At 44.7% G+C, this 25,161-nt stretch overlaps 1 protein-coding gene across 1 annotated transcript in view; it reads left to right on the plus strand.

The window, feature by feature from the left end:
* LOC144771922 (augurin-like) overlaps window positions 1-23,372 on the plus strand; it is a 60,559-nt gene extending 37,187 nt beyond the window's left edge. Inside the window, exons 2-4 of the mRNA XM_078656158.1 lie at window positions 10,097-10,144; window positions 14,051-14,208; window positions 22,973-23,372. Coding sequence (XP_078512284.1) covers window positions 10,097-10,144; window positions 14,051-14,208; window positions 22,973-23,134 — 368 coding nt within the window. The 3' untranslated portion in view covers window positions 23,135-23,372. The remainder of the gene's footprint in view (window positions 1-10,096; window positions 10,145-14,050; window positions 14,209-22,972) is intronic.
* The last annotated feature ends 1,789 nt before the right edge of the window (window positions 23,373-25,161 follow it).

The following is a 25,161-nucleotide window of genomic DNA, read 5'->3' on the forward strand; positions in this document are numbered from 1 at the left end:
CCAGCGGGATCGCCCCTAAGGACCATGGTAATTGTAGTATTGTTTTCTGCGATGCATCTTCTTTCGAAGTCCCGCGTGTCTTCAAATCTTCGCCATCCCTGTACACGTGTTTCGGGGTATTTACCCCTCGTCAGCAGGGATTAGGCCATCTTCTGGGGTTGCTGTGTGCTGCCAAATGTTAGCAGGTATAGTACCACACAAAGGCATGCAGGTGCGGGGTCCCTAGCTCGTCAGCTAACAGCTCAAGGGAGCATAAACATTCACAAAATGGGGTCGCACACTGCTTATACACCAGCGGGATCGCCCCTAAGGACCATGGTAATTGTAGTATCGTTTTCTGTGATGCATATTCTTTCGAAGTCCTGCGTGTCTTCAAATCTTCGCCATCCCTGTACACATGTTTCGGGGTATTTACCCCTTGTCGGCAGGGATTAGGCCATCTTCTGGGGTTGCTGTGTGCTGCAAAATATTACCAGGTATAGTACCACACAAAGGCACGCAGGTGCGGGGTCCCTAGCTCGTCAGCTAACAGCTCAAGGGAGCATAAACATTCACAATATGGGGTCGCACACTGCTTATACACCAGCGGGATCGCCCCTAAGGACCATGGTAATTGAAGTATCGTTTTCTGCGATGCATCTTCTTTCGAAGTCCCGTGTGTCTTCAAATATTCGCCATCCCTGTACACATGTTTCGGGGTATTTACCCCTCGTCAGCAGGGATTAGGCCATCTTCTGGGGTTGCTGTGTGCTGCCAAATATTACCAGGTATAGTACCACACAAAGGCACGCAGGTGCGGGGTCCCTAGCTCGTCAGCTAACAGCTCAAGGGAGCATAAACATTCACAAAATGGGGTCGCACACTGCATATACACCAGCGGGATCGCCCCTAAGGACCATGGTATTTGTAGTATCGTTTTCTGCGATGCATCTTCTTTCGATGTCCCGCGTGTCTTCAAATCTTCGCCATCCCTGTACACGTGTTTCGGGGTATTTACCCCTCGTCAGCAGGGATTAGGCCATCTTCTGGGGTTGCTGTGTGCTGCCAAATATTACCAGGTATAGTACCACACAAAGGCACGCAGGTGCGGGATCCCTAGCTCGTCAGCTAACAGCTCAAGGGAGCATAAACATTCAAAAAATGGGGTCGCACACTGCTTATACACCAGCGGGATCGCCCCTAAGGACCATGGTAATTGTAGTATCGTTTTCTGCGATGCATCTTCTTTCGAAGTCCCGCGTGTCTTCAAATCTTCGCCATCCCTGTATACGTGTTTCGGGGTATTTACCCCTCGTCAGCCGGGATTAGGCCATCTTCTGGGGTTGCTGTGTGCTGCCAAATATTACCAGGTATAGTACCACACAAAGGCACGCAGGTGCGGGGTCCCTAGCTCGTCAGCTAACAGCTCAAGGGAGCATAAACATTCACAAAATGGGGTCGCACACTGCTAATACACCAGCGGGATCGCCCATAAGGACCATGGTAATTGTAGTATTGTTTTCTGCGATGCATCTTCTTTCGAAGTCCCGCGTGTCTTCAAATCTTCGCCATCCCTGTAAACGTGTTTCGGGGTATTTACCCCTCGTCAGCAGGGATTAGGCCATCTTCTGGGGTTGCTGTGTGCTGCCAAATGTTAGCAGGTATAGTACCACACAAAGGCACGCAGGTGCGGGGTCCCTAGCTCGTCAGCTAACAGCTCAAGGGAGCATAAACATTCACAAAATGGGGTCGCACACTGCTTATACACCAGCGGGATCGCCCCTAAGGACCATGGTAATTGTAGTATCGTTTTCTGCGATGCATCTTCTTTCGAAGTCCTGCGTGTCTTCAAATCTTCGCCATCCCTGTACACATGTTTCGGGGTATTTACCCCTTGTCGGAAGGGATTAGGCCATCTTCTGGGGTTGCTGTCTGCTGCAAAATATTACCAGGTATAGTACCACACAAAGGAACGCAGGTGCGGGGTCCCTAGCTCGTCAGCTAACAGCTCAAGGGAGCATAAACATTCACAATATGGGGTCGCACACTGCTTATACACCAGAGGGATCGCCGCTAAGGACCATGGTAATTGAAGTATCGTTTTCTGCGATGCATCTTCTTTCGAAGTCCCGTGTGTCTTCAAATATTCGTCATCCCTGTACACATGTTTCGGGGTATTTACCCCTCGTCAGCAGGGATTAAGCCATCTTTTGGGGTTGCTGTGTGCTGCCAAATATTACCAGGTATAGTACCACACAAAGGCACGCAGGTGCGGGGTCCCTAGCTCATCAGCTAACAGCTCAAGGGAGCATAAACATTCACAAAATGGGGTCGCACACTGCTTATACACCAGCGGGATCGCCCCTAAGGACCATGGTATTTGTAGTATCGTTTTCTGCGATGCATCTTCTTTCGAAGTCCTGCGTGTCTTCAAATCTTCGCCATCCCTGTACATGTGTTTCGGGGTATTTACCCCTCGTCAGCAGGGATTAGGCCATCTTCTGGGGTTGCTGTGTGCTGCAAAATATTACCAGGTATAGTACCACACAAAGACACGCTGATGCGGGGTCCCTAGCCCGTCAGCTAACAGCTCAAGGGAGCATAAACATTCACAAAATGGGGTCGCACACTGCTTATACACCAGCGGGATCGCCCCTAAGGACCATGGTAATTGTAGTATCGTTTTCTGCGATGCATCTTCTTTCGAAGTCCCGTGTGTCTTCAAATCTTCGCCATCCCTGTACACGTGTTTCGGGGTATTTACCCCTCATCAGCAGGGATAAGGCCATCTTCTGGGGTTGCTGTGTGCTGCCAAATATTACCAGGTATAGTACCACACAAAGGCACGCAGGTCCGGGGTCCCTAGCTCGTCAGCTAACAGCTCACATGAGCATAAACATTCACAAAATGGGGTCGCACACTGCTTATACACCAGCGGGATCGCCCCTAATGACCATGGTAATTGTAGTATCGTTTTCTGCGATGCATCTTCTTTCGATGTCCCGCGTGTCTTCAAATCTTCGCCATCCCTGTACACGTGTTTCGGGGTATTTACCCCTCGTCAGCAGGGATTAGGCCATCTTCTGGGGTTGCTGTGTGCTGCCAAATATTACCAGGTATAGTACCACACAAAGGCACGCAGGTGCGGGGTCCCTAGCTCGTCAGCTAACAGCTCAAGGGAGCATAAACATTCAAAAAATGGGGTCGCACACTGCTTATACACCAGCGGGATCGCCCCTAAGGACCATGGTAATTGTAGTATCGTTTTCTGCGATGCATCTTCTTTCGAAGTCCCGCGTGTCTTCAAATCTTCGCCATCCCTGTATATGTGTTGCGGGGTATTTACCCCTCGTCAGCCGGGATTAGGCCATCTTCTAGGGTTGCTGTGTGCTGCCAAATATTACCAGGTATAGTACCACACAAAGGCACGCAGGTGCGGGGTCCCTAGCTCGTCAGCTAACAGCTCAAGGGAGCATAAACGTTCACAAAATGGGGTCGCACACTGCTTATACACCAGCGGGATCGCCCCTAAGGACCATGGTAATTGTAGTATCGTTTTCTGCGATGCATCTTCTTTTCAAGTCCCGCGTGTCTTCAAATCTTCGCCATCCCTGTACACGTGTTTCGGGGTATTTACCCCTCGTCAGCAGGTATTAGGCCATTTTCTGGGGTTGCTGTGTGCTGCCAACTATTACCAGGGATAGTACCACACAAAGGCACGCAGGTGCGGGGTCCCTAGCTCGTCAGCTAACAGCTCAAGGGAGTATAAAAATTCACAAAATGGGGTCGCACACTGCTTATACACCAGCGGGATCGCCCCTAAGGACCATGGTAATTGTAGTATCGTTTTCTGCGATGCATCTTCTTTCGAAGTCCCGCGTGTCTACAAATCTTCGCCATCCCTGTACACGTGTTTCGGGGTATTTACCCCTCGTCAGCAGGGATTAGGCCATCTTCTGGGGTTGCTGTGTGGTGCCAAATATTACCAGGTATAGTACCACACAAAGGCACGCAGGTGCGGGGTCCCTAGCTCGTCAGCTAACAGCTCAAGGGAGCATAAACATTCACAAAATGGGGTCGCACACTGCTTATACACCAGCGGGATCGCCGCTAAGGACCATGGTAATTGTAGTATCGTTTTCTGCGATGCATCTTCTTTCGAAGTCCCGCAGAAAACGGTACTACATTTACCATGGTCCTTAGGGGCCATCCCGCTGGTGTACCCCATTTTGTGAATGTTTATGCTCCTTGGAGCGGTGGGCTGACGAGCTCGGGATCCCGCACCTGCGTGCCTTTGTGTGGTACTATACCTGGTAATATTTGGCAGCACGCAGCAACCCCAGAAGATAGCCTAATCCCTGCTGACGAGGGGTAAATACCCCGAAACACGTGTACAGGGATGGCGAAGATTTGAAGATACGTGAGAATTCGAAAGAAGATGCATCGCAGAAAATGGTACTACAATTACCATGGTCCTTAGGGGCGATCCCGCTGGTGTATTAGCAGTGTGCGACCCCATTTTGTGAATGTTTATGCTCCTTGGAGTGGTGGGCTGACGAGCTCGGGATCCCGCACCTGCGTGCCTTTGTGTGGTACTATACCTGGTAATATTTGGCAGCACGCTGCAACCCCAGAAGATAGCCTAATCCCTGCTGACGAGGGGTAAATACCCAGAAACACGTGTACAGGGATGGCGAAGATTTGAAGATACGTGAGAATTCGAAAGAAGATGCATTGCAGAAAACGGTACTACAATTACCATGGTCCTTAGGGGCGATCCCGCTGGTGTATTAGCAGTGTGCGACCCCATTTTGTGAATGTTTATGCTCCTTGGAGCGGTGGGCTGACGAGCTCGGGATCCCGCACCTGCGTGCCTTTGTGTGGTACTATACCTGGTAATATTTGGCAGCACGCAGCAACCCCAGAAGATAGCCTAATCCCTGCTGATGAGGGGTAAATACCCCGAAACACGTGTACAGGGATGGCGAAGATTTGAAGATACGTGAGAATTCGAAAGAAGATGCCTCCCAGAAAACGGTACTACAATTACCATGGTCCTTAGGGGCGATCCCGCTGGTGTATTAGCAGTGTGCGACCCCATTTTGTGAATGTTTATGCTCCTTGGAGCGGTGGGCTGACGAGCTCGGGATCCCGCACCTGCGTGCCTTTGTTTGGTACTATACCTGGTAATATTTGGCAGCACACAGCAACCCAGAAGATAGCCTAATCCCTGCTGCCGAGGGGTAAATACCCCGAAACACGTGTACAGGGACGGCGAAGATTTGAAGATACGTGAGAATTCAAAAGAAGATGCATCGCAGAAAACGGTACTACAATTACCATGGTCCTTAGGGGCGATCCCGCTGGTGTATTAGCAGTGTGCGACCCCATTTTGTATATCTTTATGGAATGTCAATGTTGATTTTCATAATTATTGCGCACTTCGTTTTTAATATATATTATTTTGTGTATAATATTGTACAATAATTTTGAATGCATTATTGGGGGATTGTCTTTGAAATTTAGAGCTGAAGGCTCCCCTCTTTTTATCTGTTTTTAATTGTGTTATATTATCTTTGAATATATAATAAATAAACATTTATACATTTGATTGATTAGCCATTGTGATAGGCTCTTGTGGGCTGAGTGAGTAGTGAGAAGTCGGTTTGTTGTTCTTTAAAAGGGATCCATTTGGGGTTCTTGTGATTTGAGTGACAAGTAAGAGATTGGTTTGTGAAATTTTGGTTACCCAAAGGGATTAATATTTTTAGACATTGTGTCAGATACAGGTATCACTAAGACAGAGGAGGGTGGGATGTTGGATGCTCAAAGAATACATGCTCCATAAGAAGGCATTGATGGCCAAATGCACTAACGACTATTTAGATATTAACGATTCCCCTGAGGTAGCCGTGACTACACTCTGGGAAGCTATGAAGGCAGTAGTGTGGGGAGAATTAATAGCTTTCTCTGATGACGAAAATAAGGAATGCAAAGAACTACGCGCACAGTTAACTGAGCAAGTTCGAGAACTGGAATGGGTACATAGCCGGACAGAGGCACCCAGAGTCTGGAGACAGCTTAAAGCGGCAAGGGCACAGTTAGCAGGAATAGATCTGGACAGGGAAGAATATGCAGCGATTAGATTAAAACACTCCTACTACATCGGGGTGGATAGGACGGGACGTTTGCTGGCAAATAGGCTCTGGGCCCAAAGTCAACATGCAAAGGTACACTCGCTAAGAGAAGTGGAAATGGGTAAGCTACTGGGGATCAGGAGATAGCTCAGACTTTTCTGGAGTTTTACGAAACGCTACACGAAATACACTACATCTGGACGGGACATGACGTTGTACTTGCAATCTGTTACTGTGTCCAAAATAACACCAGAACAAGCAAAGTTCTTAGACAATCCAATACGAATCGAAGAGGTGGTCACCGCGATCTCGTGACTTAAATTACTCACATCGCCTGGCCCAGATGAATTTCCCACACTCTTCTATAAAAAAAAGTTGCCATATTTTAGCCCCGATACTGACGAGATTATTTAACTCCTTCTGGAGTAAAGGATTCATCCCTTCAAATATGCTATCGGCGGCGTTAGTGGTACTACCAAAACCGGGAAAAGATAAGCAGGACTGCAGATCGTATCGACCGGTATCGCTACTCAATGTAGTTTTGAAAATATTCACAGGTTTACTGGCCACGAGATTAGGTCCTCTTAAGCCGAATCGGACCAGGCGGGGTTTATTCAGACTCGGCAAAACGGAGACAATATGAAGAGGATTCTCCACCTCATAGATAAGGCCCACCAAATGGAAATGGACGTGCTTTCCCTGAAATTGCCAAAAAAGCGTTTGACTGGGTGGATTGGAGATTTTTGGAACAGACGATGGTACATTTTGGGTTGCACAACAGGTTTCGGGAATAGGTGGGTTGCTGTTACGGAGCGCCTAGAGCCTCAATTAAAGTGAATGGTGTTTCTTCTTGTCCCTTCTTTATTCAAAGGGGCACCAGGCAAGGTTGCCCGCTGTCACTCCTTTTATTTGCACTATACATTGAGCCCATAGCACAGAACATTCAGGACAATCCCGAAATTAGAAGGATACCGTTTGGAGGGGAGTCACACCCTATCAGCTTATACGCAGATGATATCATAGCGGCGTTGGAGGAACCAAGGAGACCACTCCCCGATTTTTTAGAGGAACTGGAGGTCTTTGGTCAGGTTTCGGGTTTTCGGGTCTATGTGGGTAAATAGCTGATCCTTAATTTGAACCCAACAAGTAATTCTTTCCGGAACGAAGGGGAACAGATCTTGGGGATTTGGGTGGTCGAATCAATGCCATATCTGGGGCTGGAGCTGGCGGCGACAATCAATCAAACGGTCAGATTAAATTATGACAGATAAACGCGACAGATTAAAAAAGAGCTGAGTAATTGGGGTAGACATCATCTTTCACTCCTAGACAGACAGTACCATGATAGTGTGAAAGAAATACCCCTCTGAAACTCCCGTACATATCTTGAGAAACGAAGTGACAATATTTCTGCCAGACAGCAGTCTGTAATCAGACCTGATTATGTTGGTAGTTAACATTATCCCCTCACTATTAGAGACGCGAAATACTAAAATGCCAATGGGAATCTGCTTCTATCTAATGAAGGAAGTATATATGGCCAATTCCTGGCGGCTTGGGTGCTCCCTATGTGGCGGCATTGGGGAGACTTAAATATGGTATATCGGTTGTATCAAAAAGTTCAAGCAGGAGTTGAGTTAATTCAGAGGCTGTGCTCCACATTTTCTGCCAAGAAATGGCAATGTTCCCTAAAGTTCAGTTCCGTTTATAATAACTGATTCAAAGGATGTGTTTTCTCTGGGTTTTAATAAACGTGTATTAGCTGCACATTCTGTAATTAACTTGTTAGTTACTGCAGGAAATGTTCCCAATTAACATATGTACTTCAGCATTCTTAGTGTTCAAAAAAAGGGTTTGAGAATTTTGGAATGGAACCTTTATATTGTACAGATTACAAAATGAAAATATTGTTTCATCGATATTTAACACATAGGGGCCCATTAGGATGGCGGGCAAACTTTGTCCGCCCACCATCCTGTCCGTGAAAGGGACCGCCCACCATAAGGGCGGGGGTCCCGTGGGCAGCATTAGGATGCGCCCGCCACAGTGGCGGGCGCATCCTGCATTCCTGCCATTGTGGCGGGTGGTGCACTCAGCACCGCCCGCCACAATGGCAGGAAGGCATGCTATGCACTTCTATGCACAGCATGGCAGGCACCGCGCGGTGCCTGCCATGCTGTGCATGGAACTGCTGGGGGGTACCATAGGTACCCCCCATGTGCACCCCCCACCTCCTCCCCGGAGTCCCTGGGGGCCCGCAACAGGCCCCTGCAGGGAGTCTCCACATGCCTTTCCGTGGCGGCATTGCAGCCACGGAAAGGCATTGTCTAAAGCCCATGCTAATATGGATAGCGGTGTCTGATAGACACCGCCACCATATAAACCATTTTCCGCCCCGGGGCGGATAAGCAGTGGACGGTCTTTCCATCCGCCGCGGACCCCCCAGCCATACTAATATGGCGAGGGTCATTCCAGAGCGGATGGCGGGTGGATTGCCCCCACCAGGCCGACGGTGACCACCGCTGGCCTGGCGGGGGCAATCCGCCCGCCATCCTAATGGGCCCCATAGTGTCTGCAAACAACACAGTTAGAACTAAGGTCTGCACTTGTGCACTCCTTTATACCATACAGAAATCTGAAATTGTATTCATACACAATGAGGAAGATACCACGGAGGCGGTATGAATAAAGAAGTATTTATTTATTCACGTGTTAGGGACGTCTTATGCATGAACGTCAATTCACCAAAAGGCCAGGAGTAGCGGAAGTGACATCACACTCCACTTGACCTTTACGTACACTCAAGCGCACATGCCTAAACATCCATACAAGATCAAACATACACTCTCACACACACACACACTCACCTACCTGCAACCATGCACACAACATACATTTAGAAGCATGTGTTACTTACCGCAGGACGGGAATGACCACGGGAATGACCACATTCCAGCTACTTGTACTTCATTTATTATTACACTAATAGTGAATATTTGTATTCCCTATTTGTATAATAAAAACATTGACAAAAAACTGATTTTCACAGCTCTGAGGCCAGGGGTCTCAAATACAGTGCCAGGGGTTGCCAGGGGCAAGCTAGGGGTCGCAGCTGAGACCCCTGGTGACCCCTAATTGATTCCCATGTTCTTAGGTGACCCCGGTAGGCGGTGCAAAGCAAGAGGTGAACACGTGCAATGAGTTTGATGGAGGGGTCTTCGCCCAACCTCCCGTTGTACACGGCCAAAGACCGCATGCAGTGTGGGATGGAAGTTTAGCCCACATGACATTCATTGTAAATAAAATGCAATTAAAAGGTGAGTTATGGTTCTTGCTTAAACACATATAACCAATGATTTTTGCCATTTATGGTCATCAATGCGTCAACACGTGCCCATGTTGTGCCGTCTGCCATGCTCTTAACACCAATTTCGGAATGGCACAGACACACAATAGTTTTGAAGATAACCACATGGAGAGTGCCACCACTTACAAACTGCATTGATTGCATTGATAACCATAACTGGTGAATTTTAGTAATTGTATGCGTTTGAGCAAGAATCAACGCTCATTTTTTTCAGTGATACATTTATATCTATATTCACTGAAAAATCCCAGTGAAAAGCTGAGTTCTGTCTCTAGTTCGAAAGCGTAAACCACTGTAATTAAATAAAAGCCAGTGCTGTTTGTCAGGGCACTAAAAACATAGCATAACTCACGGTCATCTGCCACATGTAAAATACGTATTTGTAGACAGAACCGATACACAGGAGCAGTTAATGGATTAAGTCCCACCAAAATCCCAGGACAGCCTACATTCGTGCGGCGTGACACTCACTTATTCCCAGTTCCATTTTCCTCATCTCAATGCATGCTGACCCTGTGGTCATTTCAAGAGACCAGGAATGAGCATAGAGATTAGGGTAGGGACTAGCTTGCACTTGAACGTTATCATATCTGATCCTGCTTTCTCCTTTTAGATCCATCAAGTGGAAACAAACTGAGACTGATGCTACAGAAAAGAGAAGGTAAGCTAAGGAGAGGGGGAAGATACGTTTCAGATTTCTCACGTTTATTTTTCTTCATTCCTTTTATGAAATAAAAAATAATGAAAATTAATTATGGAATGATATTAGATGTAACTATGAATATCAACCTAAGATTCATGCCCAAACATTACATTATTTAATTACTACCGCTTCTGTCTAGCCACTTCAAAGCACTTGTAGGTGGGGATAAAGGTCTACAAATATCTGCAGATCTCAGGAAGACTTATTCTACTCTCAGATAAAGTAAGGCGGGTTCTATATATGGGAGTCTAGTGTTCAAAGGGTTCTTTAAGCGAAAGACTTGTGTTTACAGAGTTGAAAAGACATTTATGGGCAATCATCCTCAGGTATCTGGTCACCATGAAAGGGCAGATGGATGCCTTGGTGAAGTAGACGGGTATCATGTCTGCTATTTTCATCTTTTGGTTGCCAGTTCAAGTCTGTTACCGCTGGAGTGAAGCAATCAAACTTAAGCAGTCCAGGTCTGGTGTAATGAATATGGCTTTAGGCCCCCTGGAGTTTGTCGATGATCTTGGCTGGAAGTCCTGTGCCTGGGTTACAGAACGCAGGCAAGAAGCTACCAAAACATTTATTATTTCAAACCATTTTCTTTTGCACAGAACCAGTTTTTCAGCACAGAAACAGAATCTGCTGCCAATACCTACTTCTTGCTTTGTGGCGCTGTCGGTGGATTCAGATGAAAGGCAGCTGAGATGAAGAAAGAGGAACATATCTGCCAAACTTTCTAAAAGGATTGAGGTTCTTGCTGGTTGCAACATATGCATGCCACTGAGATGCCTACTTTTGCAGCAGACAACCATGGCAAAGTAGTTATTGAGTGGCACCACAATAACCACCTCAAAAGAGTGAGCTTTCAAATCATGGGGCACTTGAGGTCCATTCTGTGTGCTATCAGTGTAAACATTGAGAATCTCCATAGTAACTGGCGAGGCTGAGCACCACTGGATCACCCTCATTGTGTAACGCTTTCAGAGAAGAAAGATGTTTTATAGCAAAAGAATGTAAATACCGTTTTGCCAGGCGAATCCTTGCTGGACACTGTTGCAGCATTTATATAAAGCAATGTCTGCCTTTTAAATGGTCTCATGATGCAGATGTACTGATAATAATAACAATCTCACAACATTTTCATCAGCCTTCAGAAGTCTCCATCTTAGATCCATACAGAGAAACCTTGGGGTTCTCTAACAGAAAATCCACTTTTGCAAACAATGTATTAATTGTCTTTCTATTAATATGCTGTATGCTTGCTAGGCTTTCAAAAGGGATTTTTCACCTCAAAACTCAGAGACATAGGTTTGTAGAATTTTTTGGTAGACACGATTTTAGGCAGGTTCAATATAGGTTCTCTCCCCATCATGCTAGAGAACAAGACCTTGAGGCTTTTGACTATCTTCTTGTAAGAACAACGTTACCATGCTCGGCTCGGCTCTTTCAGCCATTTGTATATTACTGCCAATCATCTTCTCCCTTATACACTTAGGATTTACTAATATTTCATGCAATGGAAAGCAGCGAGGAAACGTGCTGCACTGTGTGAGAGGGAGATAGCAGAAACGTGTCATATCTACTAAGATATGGTGCATTTCTGATCTCTCCTAGCGCTGTCGCAGTGCGCTGCCTAACGCCAAAGCAGGCATTCTTGCACCATGCTACAAGGGTGCCTGTGTTAAGTCAGGATTGCTTTTGTGTAGGAAGGTCTTTCTTCCTGCACAAAAGCAATTCTAAGAAGCAATTTCCTATTTCTATATGAATTGCAGAATGCATCATGCATAGAAAGAGGAAGTAATTAGGAGAAATCTATATCTCCTCATTATGCCGCTCTGTAGGGTCGGTTCTAGGGCGGTGCGACCGGTGCCACCGCACTGGGTGCTGACTTTGGGTGGGGGTGCCCTATTTTCAAGTCTAATATTCTTTTAAAAGCACCTGCTGCTGCGTTCCAGGCCTCCAGACATTTTCAGGCAACTATAAAAATGTCAAGATAACTTCGGTGATTAATGTTCTTCCTGGAGCAAGATGAGTTTTGTCAAGTGGAAGTTTTGATTCATCCAAACTTAGCTTAGAGGGATAATATGCCTGCTGCAAAGAAAATACACCATTAAGATCACAAAGTGCATATTATGTAAATAGGTCAGTGGGTTACTGCTTTTGTCTGAAAGATCTTTTTTTTACTTGCAGTTTATAGATTATAATCCTAACATAGAAGAGTGAGCTATTAATTTTCTTCTAAGAGCTGCATGCAAGCTGCAAGGTATAGTTTAGAGCGTTATGGTTTTCCCCCAGTCTTTCATTATCCGAATGTTGCAAAAAAGGTTAATTTGGCTATATATCAATTCAGATGATTAAAATTAACCCCCAACCATGGTGTTAAGTTTTTAATTCTGAGTATTTGCTTCTCCAGACCAAGCACTGTTAAACGATACTGACTACCAGTCTGGACGACATGTGATGTGACTCCTACACCTTGTAGTCCTCTGCCTTATGTAACATTTCCTAAACACTGATTTACACATCTGTGATGGTCTCTGTGTAGTGTGTGTCATGTAAAGTGCTCTGACACCCTACACTGGTATGAGTGGCGCTATAAAACTAATTAACCACATCTGAGAGAGAGTGGTTATAGAGACTGGAGGGGCAGTGGTAAAGAGTGGTAGTGAGGGAATCCGTGGCTGAGGTGGTCATTGAGGGGGCGCCAATACTCATTGTCACATTGGGACCCACCCCCGGCTAAAGCAGTCTCTGCCGCTCTGTAGTAGGCACACCATTTTGGCACAATGCCAGGTTTACTGCATTTAGTTAATCTGGGACTGTGTCAGATACCCATGAAAACGCCTACCCATACAAAGTGACGCAACAGAGCACTATGCATTTCTTTATATTTACTAAACCCAGCAAAGCCACACAAATAAACGTTGCATGGCTTATTAAATGCCTAAATGAATTTTGCATGGGCTATGCCACAAAAGTGACACAACCCTGATACGAAATCTTAGCAAATCTGGACCCTAGTGTTAACAAAATCTAGTTACAGATAATGGAATTCTAGTTTAACTCAGTTTGATTTTCTTAATGTATTCAAAACTGTCATTACTAAGATGCATGTTTACGGAAGTGAAGCCTTGCTCCTGGACTGTCACCACAAATGGTATTTGTGTTTACGACCTGTTGGAATGACACCTCATGCCCCTTGACGGCTAGCAAATTTGACTGCAGCAGTCCATATACTGAAATAGTAAACCACCAGCATTCAGATTGTGCAATGACCTTTGATGTTGATCAACCTTCGTTGTATTTTAACTTATAATCTAAAGCATACACACATATTTCTTAATGCACTTTTGATACTTTTATGTTTAATATACTGTCATAGATTAGAAATATGGGGCAATGCACCCTTCTACATCTCAGCCCATCACCAAAATTCCACAATCTCTTGCGTCACCCATGGGTACACCAATATTCTGATCATGCACAGGTGGGTTTGTATCTCATCCTCGCCGCCACAATGTTGTGCCATGATAATCGGACAAATTACACCGTAGACATTTCACAAAATGTATTAAAGTTATTGAGTACACTTAAGAAGTGACACACCCACCTGGGTCTCTGCTAACTAGAAACTGGCACCCTCTAGAAAATTTCATTGGAATCACCCAGCGCACACCAGCACATCCATGCGAAAATTCCACCTACAGTCTTGGCAAAATACTACCGTCTGCAATGCTTCAACGAGATTTATGTGACTTTTTAACACAAGAGCTTTTCTGCAGTTTATGGAACTTCTAAATTATCGCAAGACCAACGGCAGAATTTGCAGAAGTATACTTATGTTGGTAATGTTTTGTTGCTCTGTTTTTTTTCCAGCCCCAGTTCCCTCTAAGGCGGAGGTGTCAGTATCGGAGAACGCAGCCAAGGCCTTCTTAAATACCCCCAAACGTCAGAAGCGCCAGCTGTGGGACAGAAACCAGCCAGACGTGCAGCAGTGGTACCAGCAATTCATCTACATGGGGTTTGATGAAGCTGTAGGTATTCAAATACTGCGAGCAAAAACAGAGTCTTGAATAATGACGAATGTCACAGTGTTATCATTAAAACCTGCGTGAATGCAGCCAGTGTCTGCTTCGAGACAGCCTAGATCAAACCAAATCTTCGGTGTTTTTCTTGTCCATGTTGTACAGCAGCGCGGCTGCAGTGCTGCGTGGTTGAAAATAAAAAATATGATGCGGCAATCGTTGATAGCATAATAGATCCAGGATTCATTTTATTGATTCAGTATATGTGTAGGAACTCAGCTACATTTGTGAGGTGCAATCTCAAAAGGAAATGTACGACGTTTAAGCAAAGGTGGACATTATCACCCTATAGGTTTACTGAATGTACCGGTAATTGCAACTGCACCTAACTCAAGATGCATGTGACTCACCGAACATTGGCAGCCATTTTAGTCCACTCCTTTATGAGGATAGCGTAGTGCTTACCTCCCCTGATCTGTGTACAAACATACATAAATAAAAGGTAATGCTAAGATAAGCGTTTTCAATTTGAGACGTGGCAGATTGGAGGACTCAGTGGAATTCTGTGAATTCCCCACCCTTGCTGTAAAAATAGAGTAATATCCTGTCCACCACCTACTGTCAAAATAATGATATATCATGTTTCTCAGCTGCAGTAACAGGCCCATGGGCAGTCTTAATGTACACCAGATGCATTTCTGTACATGTTGGGTTCTAATTGCCCAAGGTTACTACAAAGTTTAAGTGAGAAAACTGATGTTGAGGCAAGGCGCACAGGGACTGTGAATGTATGGTGTGACCTGTCGCCAGGCAGGTGGAAGAGTGGAAAAGTGAACCTGTCCTTGGTACAGACACTGCTGCAATTGAGTTCCCTGGGTGACCACTACCTCGCTAGTTGACCCCTGACTGACCCGAAGCAGGTCAGCCTTTATGTTGGAAGTGGTGACTAGATCCACACAGCCAGAGTATTGACAGGCTCGAGGGCTTATGGGTATTAGCAGGGCTGGACTGGGAATCCAAAGCAGCCTTGGCAATTTAGTCAGACCAGTATCCCCGCAACCCCCCACCGCCAGTGGGCACGGGCATGTGGGGGTGCAGCTGCTGCTTTTATTACCGGGGGCTGATATTGCAGCACGGTTGCAAAATTGGCCATCACTAACAAAACCTGCCTCCACAGCTGTAAAACTGGCGCCCACCATTCCAGCCTGCCGGGTAAACACCCGATGCCTGCTACGGCCAGCCCGGCCCTGGGCATTAGAGATAAGTTGCTGGGCAGCACTGGCATAGTGATGGTACTGGCTACCAGCTAATTTATGTGGTGAGGTTAAATGAAATAGAAGTAGGGACGAGGCCTCTACTAGTGCTGATGAAGTGTTTCCAGAGTGTTGGGGCTATTAGTTGTCCCTCCAGCTTCAGTCTTGTTGCAGTGAAATGCCCCTGAGTCATTAGGAGCAAGGAAGCAAAAGGCTGCAACCCGGGAAGGAGGGTTGACTGTTCCAGGAGATCTGATATGAACGAAATGATATATATCAGTGTCGCTAAATTCTTATCCTCCACATGGATTATTCACAAGAAAGCTTCTGTGCCGAGGTTGACCATTGACCGACCATGATTATATTGGTCATCCAAGAACTTTCGCTAGGTATTGCTTGCTTTGCACTTATTGTAATTATGGTACTTTAAGACAATGCAAGTGCAGTCTCATTTGATTGCTGGTGTTAATATTAGTCTGCTTCTTTGCCTTAGCATTCGCACTTTATGATATTTTTTAAGGCTGATAATGCTAGAATGGCATACTTTTCACTTGGACACATACTATATATTGCTATGAGCGATTTTACTATCGCTGATTTGATCTCAATCATAACGATTTCAGTTGACTCTTTTGATTATGATGTAAGCTGTTTTAATCCGAAATAAACTACTTTGATGATGATGTTCCAGGAGGTAGTACCAGCCAGCTTGGACACAGAAGCCTCAGTACCACTGTACCACACACGGTCTGTGAGCTCCCCAACTGTCTTTGCTCTGGATCTACTCTCGAAGCACTTGAGCCCTAAATTTCAGTACCTTCCTGGTGCTACAGTGGTCCCTCTGCCACCGAGCTGGGGAGCAGGGCTCCAAGGGATAGACTAGAGTGAGGTGGAAGTGGGAGATGCACGAGAGCACCTCCCTGGGTACTTCAATGGGGGGCGAGCAGAGGAAATGGTGAAACTCTAACAAGCTCTAGTAAATTGAAAGACTCCTCTCTAACCCTGACTTCGCTTTGATTCTTTCCACCTTGGACACATCCTGCTGTCTTCTTCAAAACATCAGCCACCAATACCAGTTTCCTATTGATAATTTAGTTGAAGCTTTATGTTTGTTGGAGCCCTATCATATGCACATTAAACATGAATACTCCAGACTGTAGTTCAAGAGGGACTGTATGTTCCACAATTGTGAAAGGAATAAATCCTTCTTTAAGAACGAAAACCCTCATCCACCCAAGGGTGGCCTGCTTCATCACTGGGCTCCTCTTCATGTTTGCAGGATACCAGTGTAGGCTTCATCCCTTCTTAGAGAAGAGCAGTATGGGAGATGTGATTAGGGGGTCTATTCCTATTGAAAAAGTGGGTGAAGTATGAAAAGTCGTGCAGAGGAGAGATAATCAATGAAGAGAAGATATTACAGATTCCTCCTGGGAGACTCCATCTTTAATGTTGTAAAGGAAGCAGAGATAGATTTCACGTGCAGAGTGTGGTCCACAAGTGTCTGCCTCAAACAAATGCCTTCATCAAAGAGGTGCAGTGGCCTTCATCAGGACCTGTCCTTCTCAGCTTATCTTAGTGCAGTGAACTAGTGAATGTAAAATAAAGGTTGGAATACAACACTAATTATCTTTCTAGTGGTTGAGCTCCACAGGTGTATTTGTGTATTGTATGAGATGCTTAAAACATACGTAAAATAATCATACAGTATAGATACAGCAATAGTGATCAAACTTAAGCCACACGTGAACACTGAACACCATAGATCTAAACATCTCGTAGGTCTGTGCGGTTTCCTACCCTGTGTGACTCAATGCGGAAACCTGTTCCCATTCTCTCTGTTCCGGCATTACAATCCATTGTGTCCACCACAGTTATTTCTCGGCTGGACTATGGCAATGCTCTTTATCTAGGCCTCCCTCGGAAGCTCCTCAGGAAATTGCAGGTAGTTCAAAATGGTGCAGCCAGGCTCATCTTCCCCCTACCGAGGAGAACACGAGCTACCCCCTTCTACATAAATTGCACTGGTTGCCCATTGAACATCAAGCGCAATTTAAGTGCCTTTGTATTGCCCACAAAGCTATTTATGGAGAGGCTCCTAAATACATTAAAGATCGACTAGTAGAGTACACCCCAGGCAGAGCCTTGCGCTCCTCCAAGGCCTGTAAGCTTGCCCCATCGAGATTTAAACTCAAATCCAAGGGTGGTAGAGCTCTGTCGGTCCTCCTTCCTCAAATCTGGAACGAGCTACCAGAAATCGTACAAGGGGAATCGGTGCTTTTATCCTTCAGGAAGCCTCTGAAGACCCACTTGTTTAAAAAGACAACAGCCTCAATTTAAACTGCCAGCTTGGTTGCTGGCGGATCACCGGTGGCTATCCGTTTTGTTCCTTTCTTTAAAAGCGCTTAGAGACCAGTGGTGATTTGTGCTATACAAAAATAAAAAATAAAAATAATGTATACATTTCAACTCACCCTCCAGAACTGGCATGGGGGTTTAATGTTAATATATTAAATGAGAAAGTATTAAGAATAAATAAATCAATTAAGATATGGAGATGAAGATAAAAAGTGAAACTATGTTGCCTCAATGTGTGGTAACCTCCATAGAGCATGAGCTGTAATGCAATAAGCAATAACATTGTATAAAGAAATGGGCAGAGTCTCAAGGAATGGAACTCCAGGATCTAACTAGTGTCTGCCCCTAGGTGGTGGAAAATATGTCAAGAATTTCAAATGAACATCCCCTACCCCACTTACTTGGTTCTTGGTGCATGCGTGCCCATCGATCTTGTGAATTAGAAATGAGGGAACAATGTACAGTCGGCAGTGCACTTTATATATCGCTCAAGTTGTGAGCCAGATTCATCGTCTCAGCGTGCACAGGAACTGTGTTGTGTTACAAGCTAGACGTGGAGAAATGTTTTCGTTCCCAGTGCCCTGTGCACAGAGAGACAGAGTATATTGCGTCCAGTTGCACTCACATTGGTAGGCAGAGAAGTACATCCGATTACATGCAGGACTTTGAGAAATGTAGGACCCGATTCACAAAGGTAAACTAGGACGAAATTCTAACTTTACAACTTTCGCTATTCACAAAGGGCATTTACGAGTAGTAAAGTTAGATGTTTGTCTCAGTTAAACTTATGTTTTGGTTTTAATTTTAACTGAGACCAAGACCTGTGTCAAATGTCTAACTTTACTATTTGTAAATGTCCTTTATAAATACCAAAAGTCGAAAAGTTAGACTTTCATCTCAGTTTACCTTTGTAAATCGGCCCAGTGATTTTGGTCAGGGGTGGCTCCTACTCAAAGGTAGAGAAGCATCGCCCCACTGTCTCAGAGCTAGCACCTGAAAAATAAAAAATATACTTTCATCGTTTTATTTTTCAGTTGCTGGCTGAGCCAGCATGTAGTAGAGAGGGGGGGCAGGGCCACGGGAGGGGGAGGAGGAGTACTATGTGCACTTCTAAGTGTGCATGTGTGTTTGGCCAGCCGTCTTAGGTTTCTCTAGCCCTCTCGTATTGAACAGCCAGGCTGGAGAAACAGAACAGACACCCTGTCTTGAGCGCAGTGACATTACAGCCTGCTCAGGCCAATCCCAGCGCTGCTCTCATAGTATGAGAGCAGTGCAGGGATTGCACAGGGAGTGTCAGCTGGGAGGACCAGACGAATGAGGCGCGACGCAGGGGGCGGCCAGCAGCTGCAGGTAAGTTTACCTTTCTTTTTTTAAATTATTATTAAACTCCCCCTCAAACTCCCTCTCCCGAGCTCCCCTCGCACCATCTCCCCCGCCTCACCACTTTTTATTTATGGCAGCTGACACTGATTTTGGTTCCCAATACATGGTGCACACAGTGAAACAGAGTGTAATGCTGCCAGCTCCACTCACATCAGTGGTGGGGAAGGGAGACCTGCTTGTATTTTGCACAGAAACGATTGACATTGGGGGGTGTAGTTGTTGCCTGTAGTCGGATGTGAATGTCACGGCTTGTAGTGAGTGACTGGCTCACATGATTGAACCATTGTGGTGTAAAAAAATAAATCCATTTACCCGAATATAGGTGAATGAGCTTCATATTTGGGGAAAAAATCACAGCAAATTCTAAAACTTAGGACTGTCAACAAGGTATCTCATAGTTCTATGTATATAGTGTTACCAGAGCCAGGAGACACAACTTGACTGGGTAAGCTCATAATCATGGGTTGGCTGATTTTGTTATCTATGTAGCATTAGACCAAACTGTCAAGGAAAGAGACACAAAATCCGATTCTGGCATTGAAAGATCCGTTTTTAAGGGGTGAAATCATGAGTCACACAGTGTAGTCAATGGTATATCGTCGCCTCCAGCTGCTTCCACACCCTCCTCATCCTCCGAAAGACCTTCAAATCGATGCCCCAGAATCAAAGAAGACCGTCACACACGCACTTGTAACCAGCAGACTGGACTACGGAAACGCCTTCTATGCCGGGATCAACAGGTCTAAGCTCCACCAACTCCAGAGCATAAATAACACCGCTGCCAGCCTCGTCCTCGGCATTCCTTGACACAAACACATCACCCAACACCTGCGCTGTCTCCACTGGCTCCCCATAGAGAAAAGAGTCACCTTCAAGATACTCACCCGCGCCTACAAATGCCTTCACAACACCGGACCCAAATACCTCAACGAGAAGATCTCTTTCCACTTACCCAAGAGAAACCACCGATCCTCTGACCTCGCCCTCACCGAAACCCTGTGCATCCGCAAAGCCAGGACAGGAGGAAGGGTGTTCTCCTACATTGCGGCCAAGACCTGGACTGAGCTCCCGATCGACATCAGACATGCCCTCACCCTGAACATCTTCAGACCTGGCTCTTCAACTGAAAGGAGCTGCAAACCACGCCCCCCCCTAGCGGCTTTAGACCCTTATGGGTGAGTTGTGTGCTTACAATTCCCCTGATTGATTGATTGAAATACCCAGCATTGTTATTTCTTTAGGAGAGCAAGTGGTCTAACAGTGGGAAAGCATGATAATTGAGGTTTCTCCATTATTGCCCAGTTTATGTCGTCTTCATAATGTGACATGTCCAGAAAATGATTAGTCAATATTGTAATGGAACACCTGTACCTTACGTTACTCTTGTGTTTGATTATCCGTGTCTTAACCTTCCTAGTGTTCATTCCTACAAAGCAAAGCACACAAGGTGATTAAGTAGATTACTCATTCGCTGTTGGAGTTAATAAAACAGCTTACCTCCCATTGAGACGTGAGTCCCAAATTTAGCGGCATATTTACAATAAAATGTCAGAGCGCAGAGCTGTGCCAAATTTGGCAGCACCGCACTCCGACATTTTCAAAATGCAGGGATGCACTGTATTTACTACAATATGACGCACCCCTGTGTTTTCCCTAGTGCTGGCCCTAAAATTAGCTGCCTAGCATCAATACAGGCACCCTTGCACCATAGTGCAAGGGTGCCTGCATTGTAGGGAATGATTGTTTATGTGCAGGAAGGTGTCCCTTCCTGCACATAAACAATCCATAACGGCGATTTGTTTCTTCTTTGTGTGGTGCCTTCTGCAGCACACATAGAAGTAGTAAATCGTCATTATCTAATGATTGTTTATGTGCAGGAATGGAAACGTTCCTGTACTGAAACACTCATTAATGGCTTTTTTGCTCTTTTTATGTGTGATAGAATGCAGCACACAGAGAAAAAGCAAAAACATGGAGAAATAAAAACATTTCTCCACATGCGCCGTTCTAATATCTACGCTTGCATGGCATTCGTTTTTGGCACTGCCTCAGATTTACACTACCTTGACACACACAATCTCACTCGATGGACAGCTATGCTAGGTTGTGCAAGCATGTCTATCCATTTGGTGAAGGACACACATCCCTTATATGTCCAATCCATGGATGTTCCTCCAATTAATACAGAGGTCATACTCAAAACTATCCTTCACAAAGCCTACTCGCTAGACCTTTCAGACCCGAGCAGGTAGATTTAGACCCAGATGCTGACACACTAAACTAGAATCACAATGTGTGCCCCTTTGATTCCTTTGCACTCAAAATACTTTGTCCCACCAATGGAAATCCAGAGGCAGTTTTACACTCTTCATGAATTTATTTAAATTTGATTTTGTTTGCAAATGCACATATCAACTTTTTAATGTCTGGACAAAATTGATAAGAGTATGAAAGAAATGTTGTTTTGGGAATGAGGCAGATGGCACTATCCATGGAATCACTGAGCAGGTTTCCCATATTATCAATAGAATATATTTCTCTTACTATATTGATTTACCTACCCATATTATTTTGCTTTTCAGGGCATGCCCAGGCAGATTACGACAAGATACTTTAAAGCATAATAGGGTGGTCACATCCTTTCATTTGGATAAGTAATCGTACTGCAATGTGGACATTGATGTTGCCTTATGACTAAGAAGGACGAGCGGCCCCACATTTCGAGTTGTAGTGTTGAGATGTGTAACTGCTGCATATTGTGAACTGATTTGATGGAGACTCACCAGGCCCATTCACAAGTGTGACAAGTCCTCAATGGCAAGCGCTTGGACACAAAGAACATAGAAGACGAATTTGAATAGATCATGCAAGATAATGAACTTGGTTGATTGCCCCAAGCACAATAACTTATCCTTTCAAGGAGAATCCAAGGTATGCAGAAGGACAAGAGTCAGTTTAACAAATTGGGATGGATGTAGAAGATAGTTTCCTATAGTTCTTAGAGAATATATGTCCATACATGCAGGGTCAGGCAATGGATTTTTGTAAATAGAGGCTCTAGCAGTTGGCGAATGTGAGCTTACCTGACATGTATAGAGCCAATGCAGTAATACCCTCCTTGGTACGGGGAAGCAGATTAATCGCAGAGAAAATCCTACTTACATTTATCTCCACAATCACCTATATCCAAGGGTGACAAAGATACAGTATTGCATTCTGTTGCACTGCAGGCATTGTGGGCCATGTTTGTCTGGTTCATTATAGATAAACAGATTGATCCGTGTATCAGTGGGGGACCTTCCTGCACATAAATAATCTGCGTTTCTGAAGTGGGTGAGTGAGGCATTAAGCCAGGAAGGCTAATGCCTCCCTCCACCACTTCCTTTGTAAATATGCCCCCATATGTCGGTCGACGTTGCCACTCCTCCTTCTACCAATTGCTCCTTCATAGCTCAGGAAAAGTACCAACTACCCTATCAAAGGAGGACAGTATGCTCCAGGTTACTAACTTTAATATGCTCCCAGAATATGTAACCACTGAGAACAGCCGTAGGACAATAAAAAAAGAAACCCAAGCCCATATCTTTTACATACCTACCTGCTGTTGCCTGATAAGAGTTGCCTTATGTGTTCATTAATGTATTCATTCATTTTTTTCTGAGAAACAGAGTAACACTTTTATATACATCATTAAACACGTTGTTAGGCAAAAATAAAAATGTTTTCGGTCCCACGCTATGTATTATGTGTTTGGCTTACCATTATGTGTCCATTTTCTGCAGAAATTTGAAGATGATATGACCTACTGGAAGAATATGGGCCGCGGTGGCAGTGAATACCATGGGGGGTACTACCAGCACCACTATGATGAGGATGCAGCAATAGGACCAAGAAATCCACATACCTTCAGACATGGAGCAAGCGTCAACTACGACGACTATTAAGCGCCTCTCTTACTATAAAGAGTAGCATTACCTTTATTCATGCATTGTTGGCTTCCCAATTGAGAGCACCTTTCGCTCTGTGGCTCACATGTATTAATAGAACAGATTGCAACACAAAAGAAACATGCAAGCACAAAGTAACCAAGCACTTGACTCTGTCAAGTCCACCTGCATTCTATTCAAACTTCTTGCATTCTCTGATACTATATATTGAGTATATAATTAAAACATTTTTATAAAAAAAACTGTCGTTTCTGAAAATTCTGCCTTTTTATTACATTACATATTTAAAGAAACCACAATGTTTATATACAGAATCTCAATAAAATATCAGCTTTTTATGTAAGATGTAAGGCCGTATCCGCATATATTGCACTTTAGATGCTGATGTAGGAAAGCAGAGGATGACACAATCGTTCCCGCCAACACAACTAATCAAGAAACGTGCAAACACATACCTCACCCACATAACTACGACTACACGATCACAACCACGAGAAAAGACAGCCTCTTTTACCATTAAATCACCACATTGGTAATCAGTCAATATGCACATCCCAGGGCGGTGGGCAGTTGTTTGCTCTGATCCTGGTGTATCAATTCAGCCCAAAGAGCGTGTAGTCATAATGACCCATAGATACCCTGCCTAATCAATATTCATGAGGCTGGATACCTTCAACAAATTTTTGCAACCCGGTGTGAGTGCAGACAGGGAGACCTTCTTCTCTCTATTTACACAGTGACATTTTTGAAACTCCTTCTCCATAAAAGGGAGGGGATTGGCAACGCCAAAAGAAAGTGTAATTTTGCAAAGGGACTTTCAGAGCTTTAGGTGGGATTAAAAACGTGCTGGGTCGCTAAAAGTGGTGTGGCCATGCAATTAAGGGTGTGGCTTAAACATTTAAACTAGTTTACTGTGATTTCTATAGTGTGCCACCAGACCAGTATTTTGGTGCCTCTTTGAGCTTTCTTTTATTGCTTCAGATATATAAAACAACAATTGACATACACATAAAACCAGTTAAGACTATTGGCTTTTCCAATGGTTGTTAACTGTTTAAGATAAATGAGTAACAACGATTGTATTGTAATTTATATTGAACATGGTTCAATTCTGAAATTATGAGACTGTGAATTAAACATTACTGTGGTCCGTTGAAGGTTTAAGTGGTCATCAGAGTATCTCAATAACTCCTGTCATGCTCACTCCGTTAGACACGTGCAACCTTTTTATCTCCTTGCCTCCATTTACATATTTTGTGCATCATCTCTTTCCACTCCAGCCCCACTTTACTCTCTTCTGAATGTTCTTCCTCGCACCTCCTTCACTTCACCACCCCCAGAGACACAACACATCCACTCACCTGTAAGCACTACATTTTCTTTTACTTCTGCCTTGTCTATATTTTGATAAGGGTAAACCACCTTCCCACACATTTGCACAGAATCCCAATTGCAACTGGAATACGTGACCATTTCTCTGTACACTCTGCGGAGAGACCAAGGATTGTATGATGATGTATTCTGACCCCCTTTGGACTCACTGACAGGCACTGCGATAAATTCACATTACCTGCATTCTCCACTCCAGAGATCTCAATCGTGGGCCGGAGGCAACTCCGTTCAAAGTACCCACTATACAAGAGTAATATGCTACATGACAAAAATACAAAAACACACCATCCTGGAAATCGCTAGGGAATACAAAATTAAATAAAATGTGAAATATAAACTAGAACTAAATCACTGACATGGATTACCTTCACATTTTTTACATTCATTGTTCAGAAATCTATCCGTGCTTGTAACAGTTCTGTTAACGGCATGAAGATAGGGCCCAATTAAGACCTGTTTCATTTTTTGTTTTTTAATTACTGTTGGGTCTGAGACCTAAAAGGACCTTACCCATCTAAAACCCTGTGGACAATGGTGGAAGCCAGTAGCAATAAGTGCATACTGTCTGCACCCTCTTTCCAACAACGGCCATCAGCCCAGAGCCCTTCCACATCCCAGATGGTTAGCAACTG

This window comes from Lissotriton helveticus, chromosome 8 (assembly GCF_964261635.1).
Source record: "Lissotriton helveticus chromosome 8, aLisHel1.1, whole genome shotgun sequence".
Lineage (NCBI taxonomy): Eukaryota > Metazoa > Chordata > Amphibia > Caudata > Salamandridae > Lissotriton > Lissotriton helveticus.